Below are 19,465 nucleotides of genomic sequence, written 5' to 3' on the forward strand. Positions count from 1 at the left end.
AAATTGTACTCCAAGGAGGCCCTCTAATATGGGTTATAAGAGTGAACAATCTCTTCTGTTCAGTATTTTCTTGTTGCAACAAAATATAAAAAGTCTCTCATCGGGTCACACTTGATGACACTCATGGCCCTTGACACTGAAAGTCAAGGGTCATATATCTTTACTGATTCAGGGATGGGACACTACATTCCTCAGGGTCAGTCAACCAGCTGGATTTTCTGCTCCCATAGAAGAACATGGTAGTAAATCACTATGGGATTACTATGCTACAGCTCCTGTCCCTTGTTTGTTTTAAATGACAGTGCAACTGCACAAGACTATCTGTTTAAATACTTTTCAGCAACATGCAGCCATTTAATTGGGATGATTGTGGTCATTATCATCTTTTGCTAGCAGGGATTATAAATATTTACTTGTTGGTTTAAGTGGGGTAAAATCATGTCCTTCTCAGCTAAAACATTTGGATAATGTCAACTAAAACACCAATTCAGCTTAACAGACACACATACAGTACATTGATTATAAACATTTGAATGTCATCAAAATGATGCCCCATAGTTCCCATAAAAGGCTTTGCAGGAGATGCTTACGGTGATGGTTCGGTTTGGCTTTACCTTGTACAACCCACCGCAGTGAGTAAACAAACACCAGAGGGCATTGTGGGTGGAGAATGTGCTCCCGGAGCCCATGGCCCTCTTTAACCTCATTCCTCTCCCCGTTACCACGGTTTCACCAATGCAAACCCCATAGCAACCTCATTTGCATAAATCTGCATGCCTCCCCGTTGCTTTAAAAGCCTGTCTGCCTGACTGCTGAGCTGGCAAAGGTTGTGCTTATGTAAGCAGAGTCTAACAGCTAGCAGTTAGATGGTAAATACAGAGAATGTTCCTTCAATAAGTATAACCCTGAAACCCCTTTATTATTGGTCTCTGAAAATCCCATCTGACATGTGGGATCTGATGTAATCTGCAAACTGGAGCTTCTTCCAATCCAGTGAAAATAACCTTTTCTTTCCATTGACATCATCTAGTGGTTTCATTACTGTTTACATGAATAATAACTGCCTCTGATTTCATTCTAATGCAAATCAGAAAGAACGGAGGAACCAGACAAGCTTCAACTTGTGGCTCTGCTATTTAATCCAACTGACAAAACCTAGCTCCGGTGTTTTGCTTGACAGTATATCTAAACAAAGAAAGTATCACCTATGACAACATGCACTAAATCCCTCAAAAATTACCCTGCAAAGAGAACACAAGTAAGAATAATCCTTACTGCAATTTAAACAAAGTGTGTAATTACTGGAGAGAGGACAAAGTTCTCAAATGAAATGATTTTGAGAAACAAAACTTCATCCATTCACTGGTGTCATCTGGAGCTTAACCAACTATTAACTGAGCACTGACGGATAAAAGGGATCCCTGAATGGCTATTAGCACAGTAATTACCACAAAGAGAAAAAGATCTTACATAAGAGCTGTCCAGATAGACAGTTATCTCATCGCTGCCACGACTAAAATTGGATTGATGTTAGACTGGAGTTCCATAGCCTTTGACTCGCCCCGACAACAGCGTTTTGAAATGTGGTGAAACTAAGCGAAGATGACAGCACAGTAATCGGGAAAGAGGCCATTAGAAAGGAAACAGGAGAATGAGAGCGAGACGTGCATGCAGCAGGAGTAAGGAGACAAGAGATACTGTGCAGACAGGACAGAAACAGGCATAATAACCAAGGGAATTCTATTACATCCCATCATGAATGGTTAGTGCTGGGCCTGGGATAGACTGCACAGCTTCATCCTGGACTCCACTACAAAAGACAACAAGGCTAGCATGGCCTCATTATCCATGTAACTGAATTCATCCCTGAAGAGTTTTTCTGAGTTATTTTTCAACTCAAAATCACTTCCACCTACTGGCAAAAAGAGGCCAATGTATCTGGCTTTGAGTCGTAGCCATCTTCATCCTCTTCTGCTGAACGATCTGAGCCGTATGCAAGCAAGGACATGGTGCTAATGCACACACACTTCCAAAGAAACAAGCTATTTTTAACCCCCGACACAAAATCTTCTTGCAAGACGCAGCAGCAGCAAAATAACATTTTAATCTTCCCAGTGTCTGCTCTCACACACACACACACACACACACACACACACACACACACACACACACACAAGCTGAGAGATGCACTACACCAAAGAGCATGTTTTCCGAACACGTCCTCTGTAAGACTGAAGCTACCAAGCATTCCTAAAGTGTCTGATCTTGCCTAATTGTTTAAATTGACCAAAATGGACCTTGTCTTTTCACTGCTCTGTAATCAAGTAGTTCTAAATTATTTTAACCTCTAAAATAAAGCAATGCAGTGACTCCTCATCAGTTTGCTCTGTGCATAACCTCTGACCACTTCAGACTGTTTTAGAGTTAACAGTCAGGAAAAATAAAAAAAATTTAAAAATAAAATGAAATTGCGCAACAAAAATACTGTGAATTTCACCTCAACGAATCAAATGTCGTCTTTGGATGCATGAGATTGATTGTGCGACTCACTGAGGTTGCACCGATATGGTTAACTGAAAAAAAAAAAACACAGATTATTAGATAACGTGAATACTGATCAGACGTTCGTGCTAGATGAGAAAGGTTGAATTGTTCACTGTAGCATTTGGATAAGTTAATTTTTTACTACAAAAAAAATCTTATTCTTATGATAACACACACACACCCAGTACATACTGTCAGAATGTGTGAGACAGCTCCACAAAGTATATAATCAATAAAATATTCACCCACTCCACCTCACTCAGCTCCAGTTTTATTTAATTACAGCTAGTGATTGCCTTCATCAAACAGCAACGTCACAAACTGTTAAAGCAATAATAACATACACAACAACATATACAGCTGCTGCTGCTGCCCGTGCCAAACAAGTTTAAAATTTGGGGCATTACATCTGATCGGATGATAGAGTGGATTAAGGCATTACATATATCCTGTAACCCAGTGCATAGGGAGGGTTTTAAATGTCATTATACACTGTGCTGTGGTACATCATAAGGGTTCCAATTCCATAATTGACACTGCAGCACTGAAGCGCTCCATCCTTTTAATAGGCCTAAAGCCCACCTCAGACTTTACAGCCATTAGGTTTATTGGTAGAGCTTGTACAAAAGAATGTGCGTGCACACACACACACACACACACACACACACACACACCAGAATCACAGAAACAAATTCCATTAGGAGACTATTGGTTTATAGCCAGATGGTTAACCTGCCCTGAATCAATCTGATGAAGACTACAGTACAGCGGGACACATATAAACACACATAAACACATACCTCATAAAGCCTAATGGAAACTCATCAACTAGTAATTTTATTATATAAGATCTCCTGACAACCCATTGCCAGGTCGTCAAGTCATGCTTTCTCACTTTATGATGCATGGCCATCATTTACACAGCAGGGTGGTTACAGAGGCAGTTTGGTTTGATACATCCTCTGACAGGGCAGAATCATAAGCCAGCCTCATCAATCTAACAGCCGCAGTCTTTGAAGATTTCTTGGAGTCTGGGTCCCATGAATGAAATGCAAAACAGTAAAATGTGTTCCCAAACTATAAAATAAAACTGTTTGTGACTGGAAAATTACAGCTGTGGTTGAAGCTGATATGCTGCCACTGGATTCCAAAGCCACTGAACTGTAGGAGATGGTTGAATTAAATAGTCAGGCTACTGGGTAAGGAGTCTGAAACACAGGGAACATGTGATTTGACAAATACCTCAAAACTGAACCTGGAAAGGCCATTTCAAGAGGCTGGTTGCAGACTCCATGTTGGAAGACATATGGTTCTCTCCATAAGACAAACTCTAGCTAGCTTAATCAGTTTTAACTAATTTACTGATTATGAACCTTAAAGCAATAGTTTGACATTTTGTGGAAAAATATTCACTTACATCAGAGGATTGGCATGTCTGCATTCTGAAAGAGGTTACAGCTGATAATTTGTTAACTTAGTTTTGCAAAAACACTGGAAACGGAGAAATAACTAGCCTGACTATGCCCAAATGGTATAAAAAGCAACTTCCTGGAGACCAGCCTGATTGCCTAGTAATGGTCCTTGCCAAGAAATCAGTACATAAATATCCTCCAAAAAAAGGGCAGATTGACACTTTTACCCTTATTATGTTACATCTTATTATTTGAAAATAACAAGATGTAACATTAAATGTTGTGTGATATTATAAACTAGCACAAAATGGATTGCTTTTACTAAGTAAACACTCCATCCCCTTTGTTGCGAGGCTGTCAGCCAGCACACCTCTATTAACTCAGAGACCTTTGAAACCACAGTCAAAAGGCACCAGAGATGAGTCAACAGCACAAGCCAGACTAACTTTACCTTGGACAGCACAGTTGGGTCAGACACTTCTTGGCCTCTATTGTCTGCTGCAGAGCCAGCTGTCCTTTGGGAGCTTCTGTGTCAGATCACATTAGCCATGAGTGACACAGATCAGAACGAGCCAGTTGTGACCAGGTGGTCCTGCCGACTCAATGGATCTTACTAACAGACCAATGGCAGAACAAAGGGATAATGGAGGCTAATCTAATACTGTCTTATACAGATATCAAGCAATGCAAATTAGAATGCATTTATAAAGTTTAATTAAAGGGGTTCAAAATTTGTAACAGGAGGGAGGTTTGAGAGAGAGACCAAATTAGTGTTGATTTGCTCTAAACAAACTTTTAGCCATTTCGTACCTTTCTGTAAACTGATCTAATCATCTTACTGTAAAAGCTCCAGATTAACAAATAGGAACATATGCTAGCTCCTCTTCAATCGTTTGCTTCTCTTGCTTAAAAATTTTACTTAATGTATTGTTTTCAAGTGGGGGAGGTCTTTCCTTTAGGAGTCTTCCCTTTCTCCCCGTGTTTATGAATCTCCCCCATGTGTTCAGATTTCCTCCCACACTCCAAAGACACACAGGTGACTGCAAATTACCCGCAAGTGTGAATGTGTTCATATGTGAGTCTGTCTGTCTGTCATCACTGTGATGACTGGTAACCTGTCCACATTTGATCACGCAACAGTGGCTTATTAAAATTTGAAATGTTGCAGGCTGAAGACTAATTTCAGCATGTTTAACTGCTTCTCCAGCTTAATTGTTAGCCTCATTTACATTTGTGTGTAGCATAAACCGTGCTGTGTCAATACAGCTACACAGCACTGAAATCTGTAAATACTCAAAACAATGTCCCATTTCCCTGTCTTTGACTTGTGGAATATGAACTCTAATTTGGCCCTTCTCTCACATTTTTCTTTCCACATGAGGAATCTCACGAGGCAGTTCATCAACAGGGCATGTTCACACTGATGCCTGACTTACATAACTGTTTTCATTACAACATAATGACAATACACTGCACTCACTTTACCTTTTTTCCAAGTTCCTGTCAGCACGCTCTCCTTATTGACTTTCCCCAGACATTTTGAGCTCCCACCCAAAAGCTGTTAACATCTGCAGCCTTGAAATAATCAAAATTTTAAATGTGATATCTCAGAATGAAGACCATAACTCTACGCAAAACTGTAAATAAGTCAACTCCAGACCACCACTGAGTTATCTGATGACAGCAAAGCACCAAAGCAGCTGGAAACACTCTAAGTTGAATCAGTTACGAAACATACTGACGGTAATGTGCAAGTTTATAAAAAAAAAAAAAAAGACACAGCTACAACAGAGATTTGCATAGGGTTGCATTTGTTGGATTAAGGAGCTGACTGGAATGTGCAGAGGGAGTGTACAGTATGTTTGCTCAAGTGTACTGTTACTACTGTTACAAAGCAGGAGTTTCTGCAGTCATGCACAAAGCTAACCCACACTGTGAGCGCTGGCAATTATATTAATTACTTGAATTCCATTCACTTCTATGGGTATTTGACAGAGGAATCAGTTATTTGAGTCAAAACTATTTATGAATTCTTTGAGGAATCATTCATGTGGCCAAAAAGCTTAAAAATATATACCTTTTAAGCCTTTTGTAATGGAAAAAAATAGCTGAAATGTAAAATCAGAGCAACAGCAGCTGAGTGAATGAAGATAAAACCGATTTCACTGTTGAAATATTTACCCCTCTGAAAATGAAAAAGAAAAAAGTTGGCACTCAGTGCTCAGTAGTGTGCATTCTTCAGTGCTCTGCAGGTGTAGTGACATTTCTGGTTGAAGCGTTTATTTTCAGCACAACCTCTCAGTGGCAGCAGCTGAGGTTTCAGGGTTGGCCAGTTTCCAGCTGTGCCCCCCTGTGAGTGACACATTCCTTTGTGCTCTCATTGTCTCCTCTTTCATATGCTCTTCTTTTTTTCTGTCCTCACTTTGACTCTCACCTGCTCCTCCTCCCTCTCTTTTGCCCCATCTCTGCTTTTGTCACCTCCGTTTCCCCTTTCATGTTCTCTCGTTTCTCTCTCCTCTCCACGATCCCTGACCAACAATCATTTCTCCTAATCCCATGTCTCCCACAACCACATTTTTCTCAACTCTCCTCATTTCTTAAATTGCCCCTCTCCTCAGCCCTCGTCAGCTGACCGCCACTGATGTGGGCCCCACGAAAACCTCCTCCGTCAGCCTTTCCACCCGTTCGGTGAACCGCACTGCCATGACTGTGTAACATCAACACAATAGCAATAAGTTCCATGCATCTGCTTTCATTCTACTTTGGCGGGCTTTTACAGTACCATTCCCTCATCCAATGGACAATTATTACTTCTGCATGGAAACCGCTCACAATGTACCTTTAATCTTGTATATATACTGCACCATATGTAGCTTGGACCTGGAGAATTACTAACTGATAGCACATGGCGACAGGCTACCTCTTCATTCCTTTTTATTTAATGTCCATAGCTGTTGTTTCTTTTGCATGTGCCAACTAGAAGAAGGCCCTACAGGTACACATTCCACATTTTTCCTTGAGGGAGTACAGATTTAAAGCCACCAGCAGCAAGAAAGTCCCTAGATCTAGGCACATTCCCCTGCAAGATTCAACTTGTTTAGAAGAATAAAACTTGACAAAAGAAATCTGTCAAAAGCAGGGGAGGGGAGATGTACAGTAGAAAGCCACGGAGCTAACGGAGATGCCAACGTGCAGAGAAAGAGCGGTAAAGAACACCCCATAATACTGGATAAAAGGGACACAGTATCCTAGCAACAAGCAAAAAGAGAAGATGCATGCTCCGCAGTGTCCTCTGTTGCTCATGGATCTTCAACCTTGCATCTATGCTTTAGAGGTTCTCCTCAACACTGCACGAGTCACTTTCACCGGCCATCCGTCCATCCTTTGTCCTTCAACTTCCTGTTACGATACCCCATTGCATCCTAACAAGGGCACTTTCATCAAGTGCACACTGCCATTTAACACCGTTATGTCTTCTAAAGGGTTTAAGAGAGCGCCTCGTTTCATACAGCACATATCATACGCAGGGCTACGTGCCATGTATTTAAAAGAGTGGTGGGCAGAGATACTGCACTGGAGCCCACTCTTCAAATCCTTTTAACAGAGAAACCCTCCCCTCCAAAGCCTCTGCTATGTTTCAAAAAGCTACAGCAGAGCTGAAACATCAATGGTTTAATCCCCTTACATCTTTTGTTGACTGGAGAGCAAGCAAGCCAGAGAGGATATATAGTAGATAAGGTACTGTAAAACATCTCCTGAATTCCCTCTAGGCTGCCTTTGTTACTCACTTAACATGTTCCATATAAAATAGTGAGAAGACAGTCGAGGGTCAAAGTAGAGTCATCAAAGAAATGGGTGAGGTTTCAGATAAAGATTCTTATGAGCGTTTGGGTGTTTTTATGTGAGGCAACATGTGGGTGGGTCTATTGGGTTCACTCGTCAGACTAACTTCACCTAGACATCATTGAAAATGTCACATCTGCAGTGGTTTTTTCCATCATCTGCAAGTATCAGTAGGTTATCATATAATGATTTGACAGTTTAAATGGCCCAGAAATTCTGCTGTAAAGACCACCCACGAATACAAATCAGACAATCTGAACATGTAAGTAAGGTTAAATAGCACTGTGTTACCTTATGATTACAGACTAGATAGATAGTGTGAAATCAGAAGTAAAGAGGCCACAGTATTGGAGAGGAGAAATATACTGGCTGCAATTGACCACCGACTGCAGAACGGGAACAACAGAGGGTGCCATCTCTTCCCTCTATCCTCCAAATCCTCAAAACACTTTTAAGCCAGAGTCTCCCCATCCCTACTTTTATTCCTTTCTCAGTGTATCAGTCTCCAGCACATCCCCTTTTAAGATCAGTCACTGTGGCCACCCAGAGCCAAGCAGGCTGTGTGTGATCAGACATTATCTGTACATCGGCTGAACCCAGAGCTAACTCTGATGGAGTTAAAGAGGATCGGAGGGAGACCCAGGAACATCTCCAGAGTTTTAGATAATCATGTGGACATCCCTGATGGATGTTCCACGAACACTAATACCAGCACAAATATCCTCCAATACCGTGAATGTCAAATACATGCAAAAAGATGAAAGGATAAAATGCATCTGTACTTGTACTTTTATCCATAAAAGCTGCCAGTCATTGATTTAGTCAGACAAACTGCCTTGATGATTATCAGCTTTTACCTAAGCGCTTTATGATTGTGACAGTCACATCAGTGGAATCGAACGGTCTGCACTTGGCTGACTTCAAATGAATAGTGACTTTGATCAGCCCTTATAATCCGTGGCCAAGCCCAGTTAAGTGGGGAGGTCTTAATACATTTTCTGATGGAATTTCAACATGGCTGAGTATTTGATTTTCCATAAGCAGCATGCCTGGGATACAGAAAATTGATTGTCAATCATTTCTTAATAAATATTTCTTGTGTTTTGGCAATTCCAATAGTATTTGTTATCTATCTTGACTATCTCGACAAAGTCAGTATGATTCATCATCTGGGAGCCATGAATGTGTGCTCTAAATTTTGTGCAAATCTGTCTGTTAGATGTTGAGGTGTTTTAACAGGAGAGGTGAAAGTGTTAAATGAACCTCATTCAAGTCATGAGGGTCACTAAGGGTCACTAAAAATGAAAAACATCAACCTGATGACGACAGCAAATGTCAGGGAATCATCAAAGTCATCCGAATTTGTCCTCTGGTGACCATGAATGTTTACACAAAATTAAATCCAAAAGGTTTTCATAACAGTGACATACATATTTCAGTCTGGACAAAAGAGGTAAAGATAGGAAACTCCTTTATCCACCGACTTTGAAACATTATGTGGATAACAATAGGCTACACTGACAGATGGCCACTGTGGCCTTAATGTGGAGCATTACTGGAGAGGAGGAGGGCGATTACAGTACAAACCCTCAAACTCTCTAACCTCCTCCACTGTAACACAAGCCTTCCCCAATAAGATAATTCTTTACATCTTTAGAAAATGAAGCAAACATCTCATCCCTGCATTCATCACACACAAACATAATCATAATCCCCATTGACTGATGACTAGTCAGGCAAATGTTTCAACTGCTGCTTCCTGCTGCCTTTAGGCTCTAAGTAACAAGAACAAGTCAAGAGAAAAGTCTTAAAGCCCATCCCAAACCAGGGCAGATAGATGTTTTCACAAGTTACAAAGCCCAGTCTTGGCACTTAAAACTGGCCAGCAAGAGGAAATTAGCCTCGAGAAAAGCATAGCAAGGTTACCTGAAACCATCCCCAAAAACATCCTGAGGATAGTACAACAGTATTCAGGCTGTACAATTCATTCCAGATGCTTCAGCCGACCGTCAAAACTCCATATTATCTCATCCATCTAGAGGGCTCACCGCCAGTTTCACATTTCTTTGCAGGAACTCCAGTCAGTAAGGCCCTACAATGACTGAAGTTGTTATCTGCTAGGCAACCATCCAAATGCTTCGGTATTTAAATATTGCAACATTTGCACAAATTCCAAGTGAGGAATTATGTTTCTCAACTTGAAAACTGATGAGCATGGTCACATGCCAACTTTTTATGCACCAGAGGAAAACAATCTATAACTGTTAATACTACATGTTGAGAGAGGTGATAGCATTATCTACATAGCAAGCAAGGTGAAACCATCTGCTGACTCCAGACTCCAATGTCACAGCAACCAAAAGCAAAGAGCTGACAGGCAGAAAATCCAGATGAATGCCTTGTTCCTCCCAGGCCTCGAAAGGAGCTGATGAAGAGATGTTCAGTCCAGGAGTTGCTGACTTTTGGCAACCTGGGACTGTCTCACTCTCGAAGGTCACTGAATGTGTTGCATAGACAGAATCGAACTGCTGATTGTGACTTTGTGGTGCAACCCCAGATGGAGTTTTGTCTCTGTGCCACCTGAACCTCGTTACTCTTGCGAGCTCCCCTTCTCGGCCTCTTGTTTGCATCTCATTCAGTTGTTTAGTTTCGACATATAACACAGATCAATATGGGTCTCGCCAGGGGTGCGGTACCACACATTAAAATCAAGTTTAGTCAGTTAAGGACAGACTGACAAAGGAAGAAAGTGTATTACATGTTAGTCTAACAAAATAATGAAACCAAAAATTAGACAGTGATGTGATGGTGAACTTATTAGCAGTCTGAAGGACATGAGCACTGCTGTTAGCCTCAGATAGCTACAACAACACTCATCCTTGCTACAAAAATAACAATATTTTATTAGAGCTATAATAATGTTAAACTTAGAGAAATTAATGGTACTTGTGTCTCCACTTTGCAAGCTAGTGAGTCACTTAATCACATGTGTGTGTGTTCATAATAACATGAAATGTCTGTTACTTTAAATATCAGATACTTTATCAGATTTTCAGGTTTTGTAGCTCTGTATTTTGGTACATACATCAACTAGTTGGTTACTGCATATTGGAAAACCCCTGCCTTTCAGTTCAGGTACAATTATACGCTTCTTAAATCAGCACATACTCAAATGAGGTGTCCATATTTAATAATAAAGGCACTAATAGTTACTAATATCATACTATGTTATTGTAACTTCTATCACATTATAACTGAAAACAAGAATGTATGCTGAACCACACCCTGTTTGTCTCTTGGGAGCAAGTTACTTCAAAACAACGAGCAGGCACACACACATATAGAGCTGACCTCGCTCTGGCTGGCATCATTCTGCACGGGTCAACCAGCATGGAGGCCAACCATGCCCAAACAGATCCCCATCCCCCTATCCCTCACTTCCCCACGCTTCAGTGACTCTGAGGCTAGGCGTGGGTGCTGTCCGCTCACCCCACTGATCATTGCTGTTGCCTAGGTGACTGAGCAACCCAGCCCCTCCAGCCCACTGCCCAACAATCAGAAAAGAAGGACACGCATTTGGATGATTATAGACATAGAGGGAGATGCAGAGAAAGGAAGAGTGAAATGAGTGGCTAAAACCATATTAATATTTTAAAGATAAAACACGGTTTTGTTCGGTATGACAGCATTTTCACCTCCCTGAAAAATGCCAGCAACAACCACACAGATATAACACAGCATGAAGAACTTGTTGCAAAAGGTAGTTTTTTGTGAAAGATTTTGGCATTAGATCTTCAGGTGAATCCATGTCTGTGTGTATGCAAGGATCACGCTGGCTCTATAGCCTCATTCTGTCGGCTGAGTGTTGATGGAAGTGAACAGACAGTGGATCAGACAGCAGGTTCACAGGAGCTGAGAGAGAGAGAGAGAAGGATGCAGATGGAGACAGAGGGAAGGACTGGAGATGTGAAGTCTATCAGGAAGACGGGGGACGTAAAAGTTCGAAATAGTGACCTGGAGACACACGCTTTCTATCGATTTCCGTCCTCCTGTTCCTCCTCCCTCGCAGTCTCATTCCTGCTGTGTCACCAAGAGGAGAGAAACCCACTTCCTCTTTTGTTTATCCAGGAATGTGGGACGTCCTGACAGGCTGGCTTTTCATTGACGGTACACAGCTGAGAGTTCCCCCTGTGGCTGTTTCTCTTGTCTCTCCTGTGTGTATCTATGTATATGTGTGTTTCTAGTTGATTATCTCTGTTATCAGCTAACCAGGCCTCACCCAGGAAGACAGGGTGCTGGGAAACACAAACCAGAGGGTACAAGGAGAGTCGGGGTTGCGCTCCACAGATACCTGAACAAAATGCCTCACACAGCTCAGTCACTGCGGAAGATACATTTCAAAAACATTGGTTAAAAAACTCAAATATCAAACTGATGAACATGATATCTGTAACTGTTCAATCTGACACGTCTTTAGGAGCAATTTGCAAACTACAAAACAAAACACTAAGGTAAATTATATACCAACATTTCCAACTAACTTTGAACAGCTAACTTTTCTACTGCATGGTTTAACATGATCCAGTGTGATCCTGTTCACAAAAAAAGTGGTCATTTCAGTTTAGTAGCCAAGTCCTGTTTTTAGGAATCCTGTTGAGGTGTTGCCCTTTATGAGAAAAGTACAGCCATAGGGTTGAGACTACAAGAAACCGAGTCAGCGTCTTGGAGAACAGAAACATGAATCTGAGAGTGGACAAACAGGATATCAGTGACAGAAACATCCTATTCCTGCTTTGACGCCCTTTTTCAGTCACACAGACATGCCACACAATGACTTGAAACCACAGCCAAGAGGAAAACACCATTGTGCTGTTGATCCTCTGGTTTCCTCTGAGACAAGAAAAGAGCTCACACAGAGAAACAACAAGGCTCACTTTGACAAGCTGACTGCGTTAGATTGATGTTTATTTCAGAAAAACACAAGAAATATTAAAGGCCCGACTGATTCTTTGAGATTTTTTTTCTATCACATCAAAAGTAACCCCTATAATTTAAGGCCGCACTCAAAAAAGGGACTTAAATATGCGCTCTGACTTCTAAAGACTGATACTTCACCTCAGAGAAAAATGCTTAGCAAATACTTCAGTCACACATGAATTAGAATATCACGGCACAGCTTAATTTGTGCAGGCATGATGACACACGCGTACACACACACACACACACACACACATACCAATCACTTGTGTCGAACTGGGAGGGCTGGTTCTACAGTTTCATTGTGAGCTTTTAGGTCACATCACTCCCTGAGGGTAAAAGAAAAAGAAACAGAAAAGAGAGAGCGAGACAGATAGAAAAAAAGTCTCTACATCAGAAAGGGGAAGGGTTCACGATCACTGTGGCACCCCATATATTAACACACACATAGAAAGGCCAAGTGTTAAAGACCTCAGTTTAAACACCTAATTTTATGACTTCTCAGAGAGTTAATTGGCATTAATTTGAGGCTAAGTGGGAAGTTTTACAGGGTGGCTCCACAGACTGTCTCAACATATAGTGGCATGGCTTCTTAGGAACAGCAAATTTTACTCAAGAAAACAAATGTGCAAGCACTCTCCTTTTATAGAAAACAACACATGAATCAAATTCAGATGAATTCTTTGTGCAGGAGCCCACATGAGTCCCAATCTCCAGTGAATCACTAACCCATCTGACTGGTTTCTGAGAGGCAGGCGCAGCTGATCGGACTGACAGACTCAAAATGACGAGGTCTGAAATGTATTATGGCCTACTGACCCTTGGAAGTAGCTCAAAAAAGTATGCACTCTCTCTTTTTTTTCTACAAAAGATGTAGAAGGAAGTAGAAGTTTGATGATGTAGTGCAGTGATTCCCGACCTCACATACTTGTACAACAGGGGCTACTTCTGTTGTTGCCAAGGCTTTGTGGAGAGACTCTAGGGAAGCTAATTAATTAGTTAATATAAAAATCGAAATTGGATAAATAATTGAAATAATTAGCTAAAAGTAATGAATAAACTGTTGAAAAAGACCAATGGTTTGGACATCCAGCTTTTGCTACTATTTAATTGAAGTACAAATGCAAACTTGGCCAAACCAAACTAAAATCTGATAACCCAATTATAAGGAATATATTCTAACACCCGTGTTTATATAATATAATAGCTAATAACAATAACAGTTAATAATTAAATAACATCCAGTTACATAGCACAAAAAACTAACACAGCTGGATCATAACTGGTGGTGTGGATAAAATGATACTTCAGTTCATCAAACTGGCCAGTGAAGGTAAGTGTTATGAAAAAGGTTAGGAACCGCTGATGTAGTGGCTAAGTGGTGAACCATCGAGGAACACATACCACCTTGGACCACCTTAGCCAGTCACGGTCTCCCTGTACTTTTTGTATTTTCTCTGTCTTATACTGTCTACTCCCTTTTTTGTGTTTTGTTCTCAGGGTTGTGAACCACATTTTTAATAAAGCACTTTACCAATGAGGGAAACAAATTTCTCTAAGAGAAATGTGGTGCACACTGTAAGCCTTTCACTAAAGAAGGTCCGCTGTTACAGTGTGCCGTCTCCAGCAGTCAACAGAAGTTGTGCCTGATTTAACATCTCTCTGGCACTTGGCACACATGTGGAAAAACAAACACAAACACACCGATTTGTGAGCAAGTGATGGATAAAGCCACTGCGGCTCCATAAGTGTACTAGAACTACCCCGCACAGCTGGACTAAAGCCCATTTACTAAATCAATGTTTTATTTACTGCATGTTTTATTCCCTGCATTAGTATATGTGTGTCAGTCCAATAACCTTACATCACCAAGGGTATACTTACACTGAGTGACAAGAACCAAACAACATCCATTTCTTATACTTCTTATACTGCAAGTTATTTATCACACTGGTATCATACTGGACAACTTGCTAATGCTTTAGTGAAAAATACAGTCCTCTGTACAATATGAGCAGCTATACTGTGTTCAACTGCAGTAGAAGGAGCAAAACATGTTGATACCAATCTGGGTCACATTATATTCTGTTTCTCTGTCTTTGTTTGAGAAACCTCCCTCTGTTTAGAGTCACTTTATCTGCTGTGTTAGAAACGCTGTTACTTTAAAGCTATTCGGCAGATAAAAGACAAGGAGAGTGTGTGAGGGTCTGTTAAAGGTCAACTAGCATTATTGCATAGAGGATTGTTATCAGTTCATCTGGACAATGTCAAGGCAGCAGTTTGCTGTCTCGCTAGGCTACTTTGTCCTGATCTCACACAGCTATACTGAGTGTGTGTGTGTGTGGCACTATAGAGGAGCCTAATGCAAGCTCTGTGACAGCATCATATTTCAGGCAGTCTTTGACTGGAATTAGGTTCCAGACCACCAAAAGCGAATGCAGACGTTGAGAAGTCTGGAAATAGAAGTCACCATTAGAGGTTACGAAACACATTGGTACTCAGTGTAGCCCCTGCTCTTCTTTCTTTTTTTATTTCTTCAGAACAGAAGCCTTTGCTCTCCTCATGCATTACTCACACACAACCTGTCTGAGTATACATTTACGCACACAGCCTGCATACCCAGAAAAAAAGAGGAGTAGCGGTGGCCGGCGTAGAGGGCATGTCAATGCACAATAAATTCAATTAAGCAGACAGCGGGATGTCTCAGAAACCCAGCCTACTTTGAGCTCAATATGCCCTCCTGCGCCCCCCCTGCCCCCCACCTCCAGACTTCCCAACCAACCCCTTACCGCCTTTCAGCCACTCCTCCAACAACAGTAAGATCCATTGAGGGCCCTTTGCTGGGCCCCCCTTTCATACACTCCTCTCTCAGCGCCTCTCTCGCATCCAAAAAGAAGGACTTCTAGATTTACATTTACCCAAAAGATGAAAAGCAGGAAAAAAAATGACTAAAACATGAAACATAAGCCTGTACCTCAATCAAGTAGTGAGTTTTAATCTTGAGACACCAAGCGCATTTGTCCTTGTCCTCTTCTTCCTATCTGTGTGTGTGTGTCTGGCAACCGGACAGATGCTGTTCATTTAGCACTTGAGCGGCAGTCCTCGAACTTGTCTCCTAAATGCCCAGGGGAGCCACTGGCATTTGGACAGCATTAAATAAATTCACTCTGCAGACCTCACACTGTGACCAGATCTGACCTCACAACATGGTCACTCCACTTGGATTTCAAAGTAGCCAATTGAGTAAATCTGTCCCGGAGAAGAATCGTCTTACTATTCGGGCCTGTAGGAGCTAGTATCAACCCACGGGCAATCATGTTTTCTATTCAAGCAGGTTTTTGAGAGGTATTCTTTGAGACGAGCGTCGAAACACTTTTTTTCATCCAGCTGCTTCTGGGTACAGTCGTCCAACTTGTGAATTTCCCCCAGGATCAATAAAGTATCTATCTATCTATCTAGTAGATTAGGATCAATGTAGCATTGCTTTGTTGTCGCTTTTATCAATTGCGATCTTGGGTTATTTCACAACACCATGTCAATAATAGTCTTGTTTCTCTCTGCATGGAGTTGTTCGCAATTATGTAAAAGCCAGAAAGAGTTGTGACACTCTAGATAGCATCAATCTCATTACAGATGTACTGGTTTTAACAATGAAAGCAATAAACCTTCCCTCAAGTCAAGCGGGTCTTAACCATACTAGCTGTGTTGTGTGTGTGTGTGTGTGCATCTGTACATGGCTGACAATGATGAACACTCAGAGACCGAGCCTCAGGGGCACACAATGTCACACACATCTAGCGAAACAGCAGCTCAGAGAGGTGCTGGGCCGCTGCAGACACAATATTGATGTTATGTAATGACAGCCAAACACTGTCCAAAAATGTGTGTGTTGGTGAGTGAGTGCATGTGCGTGTGTTTCCAAATGATGGGCTTCCTCAGCTTTCCCCCCATGCATAGTTCCATCCTTTGGCATTTGTTATCTTCACAGTTTTCACAATGCACAATTCCAGGAACGTCTACCAGATAACGTACTATCTATATGTGATCTGATTTGAAGCCGTTTGCTTTGAGCTCCAACATGTTGCTGTTGCCCTGTCCTTGTAAATACAAAAAATATATATAATATTCAACTGGATGGGGGATGTTTTTCCCATGAAAGAGAATTTATTCTCCATGCCAAACAGATCATGGCGAGTTATCAGCCCATAGCTAAACGAAGCTTAGTGTCCTCCTGTTCCATCAGGGTATTTTCATCCCAGCTCTGAGCTTTCAGTCGTGTATTTAGGTCTTAAAACAGGGACATTGATTTCTGGTCCCATGCCACATATTTCCAATGGTCCCTAAGCACACAAGTGCTCTTCCACAACCAAAAGACGACAATGATAATCAGCAAACGACCCCAAAACAATCAATTGGCTTGAGCCCCTTCTAAAAGCTATTTGGATAAAGTCTTCCTCCTTGAGGACCACAAGTGCACTGACCTAAATCAGTGCAGATTCTCACAAGGGAGTAACACCGGACTGAAAAGGCCACATAAGGATACAGTGTGTGCATATGTGTGTGCTATAATCACCCCAATCAAGACCTTACAGTGAGATTAAGTTAAGACCCCCCCCACCCCCCCGTGTTAATCCTTCACAGCAGTTTTGACCAGCATATGTTGTCATTGCAATCACATTCCCATGATGACCTTGAAACACATCCTGACTGTATTGTCTGTGGGCAACAAAACCTAAAGAGGAACACAGGTTTAAACAGGCCTTGCATGTCCTGTGAGAGCTCACCTACAGAGAAATATAAGGAAATCAATATAATTTGAAGAAGGCTTAAAGGGGCAACAACTTGTGTCCCTTGTCTGGTGTTTTTTTTTCTTTTAAACACAACAGCAACTTTTTGTCATCCATCCCAGCCCATGACTGTAACTTTTGGACATATAAATAAAATCCAAAGGACCACTTCATCAGTGTATAATGTAAGCGAACAGCTTTGACTGCGGAACAGGTCTGCCTGTCCGGCCTGATTGGCTGGACTTTAAGATATGCATCTTGCGTGGGCTGTGCTAAGTCTGCCTGAAGATTATGTCAGCTAGGTGTGTTTCTGCAGGTGAAGGAGAGTGTGTCTACTCACCATTAAGTCCATTGGGGATGCTCCTGTGATGGTGCGGTGCTGACAGGTCATCCATGGACCTCCTCATGGTGGGCCCCATCTTACTGTTCTCTGCAGTGGGTTTGTGTATGTGGTTGTGATTGTGGTGATCGGGGCTCCCGGCACTACCTGTGCTGGATGTGCTGCTTCCATCTCCGACGTCTCTGACCGTGCCAGTACCACCGTTCAGATTGGTTAAACTGGACTGACTGTCTATGGAGCTCCTGGACCCTGCTCCATTCCTCTCCTCGTCCAGCATGAGGATGATCTCCTTCAGCTCAGAGTTCTCCCTCAACACGGTATCCTGATTGGCCTCTAGCTCCTTCAGCTTCATCATGTAGGTGCCCACCTCCTTCCACATGGCACTGGCAGTGTACCGGCCGAAGCGCTGCCATTCCCGGGACAACTTCTTGCCCTTCTGTCGGTCGTCGTCCAGGAAGCAGCAGAGCTCCCGGAGCTCGTGGTTGTCGTCTTGTAGTTTCTGGTTGATCTCCTTCAGGCTCCGGATTTCGTGCAGGTGCATCTGCAGCCGCCGGTTGATGTCTTTCATCATGTTGCCATGCTCGATCATCAAGTTCATTTTCTCGCTGTCAACCCTCCTTAATCTCCGGACCAGCTCGTCTTTGCTGCACCGCAGCAGTTCCTCGTCGGTCATCTGGCTCAGATCATCCTTCGGTCCCTCGGACGAATTTTTAGCCATGACTACCTTGGCTGTGAATGTCAGTTCTTTGAAACGGTGGCTTGAAATTAACGGTCAAGACTCATTTATCCAAGCCTCAGTTGCAGTACTGCGTTAAAATACACTGTCCAAAATATGAATGTATCATGATGTCGTCCCTCTTCAACAGGCCGATAATGAAAATGAAAATATTAATGATGCTATGGCAACCCGTGCATGAACTGAATGCCCTCACTAATCTTTTAAAGGTAAAATCCTTAACAAATCTCGAAAATAACTCTTGGCACTCACATTCCTACAAGAACGACAATACGTGATTTTAAATCGATTACCAGTGGTTTCTGATCAGGTCCTGGTCCCCGGCGCCGAGTCCCGTCAATACAACAAACCGCGTCCCATCGCAATGTGCGCCGTCTCCGTTGGACATCGCTCCATTCAAATAATAGTTTACATAAAACCCACTGAATGTATTTTTTAAAGTCAGCCAAACTGAAGTTTAAACTAAAAGGTGAAAATCGCGTAAACTCGACACATTCAAAAAGAGCTTCTTTTTTTTTTTTTTTTATCTTTACCGGCGGTGCATTCCTGAACGCGTATGAAGCGTCAACAACGCTGCTCGGATAAGCCTCTGAGGTGGTGTGTTGGTGGACGGAGTATTCAAGCCCGTCTCAGCCAGCCAGCTCGGAATTAGCAGTCAACCACCCTCCTCCTCATCCTCCTCCTCTTTCTTCCTCTTGTTCAAACACTCGGGTTTGAAATCATTCAAGAGGATTTCGGCCAAGACGGCCAATCGGGAGAGAGGAGTGGGCAGCAGGTAGATGAAAAGTGCGCTGAAGCCTCATAAGGCACAGGCTCGGCCCTCTTA

At 42.1% G+C, this 19,465-nt stretch overlaps 1 protein-coding gene across 8 annotated transcripts in view; it reads right to left on the bottom strand.

Annotated features, from left to right (window-relative positions):
- Window positions 1-19,394, bottom strand: part of LOC124050208 (coiled-coil domain-containing protein 85C-B-like) — a 43,451-nt gene extending 24,057 nt beyond the window's left edge. For all 8 annotated transcript variants that reach the window (XM_046372494.1, XM_046372493.1, XM_046372492.1 and 5 more), the window contains exon 1: window positions 17,904-19,394. In XM_046372494.1, the coding sequence (XP_046228450.1) occupies window positions 17,904-18,621 (718 nt within the window). In that variant the 5' untranslated portion in view covers window positions 18,622-19,394. The remainder of the gene's footprint in view (window positions 1-17,903) is intronic.
- Between the last annotated feature and the right edge of the window lie 71 nt (window positions 19,395-19,465).

This window comes from Scatophagus argus, chromosome 19 (assembly GCF_020382885.2).
Source record: "Scatophagus argus isolate fScaArg1 chromosome 19, fScaArg1.pri, whole genome shotgun sequence".
In the NCBI taxonomy this organism is placed as follows: Eukaryota; Metazoa; Chordata; class Actinopteri; family Scatophagidae; genus Scatophagus; species Scatophagus argus.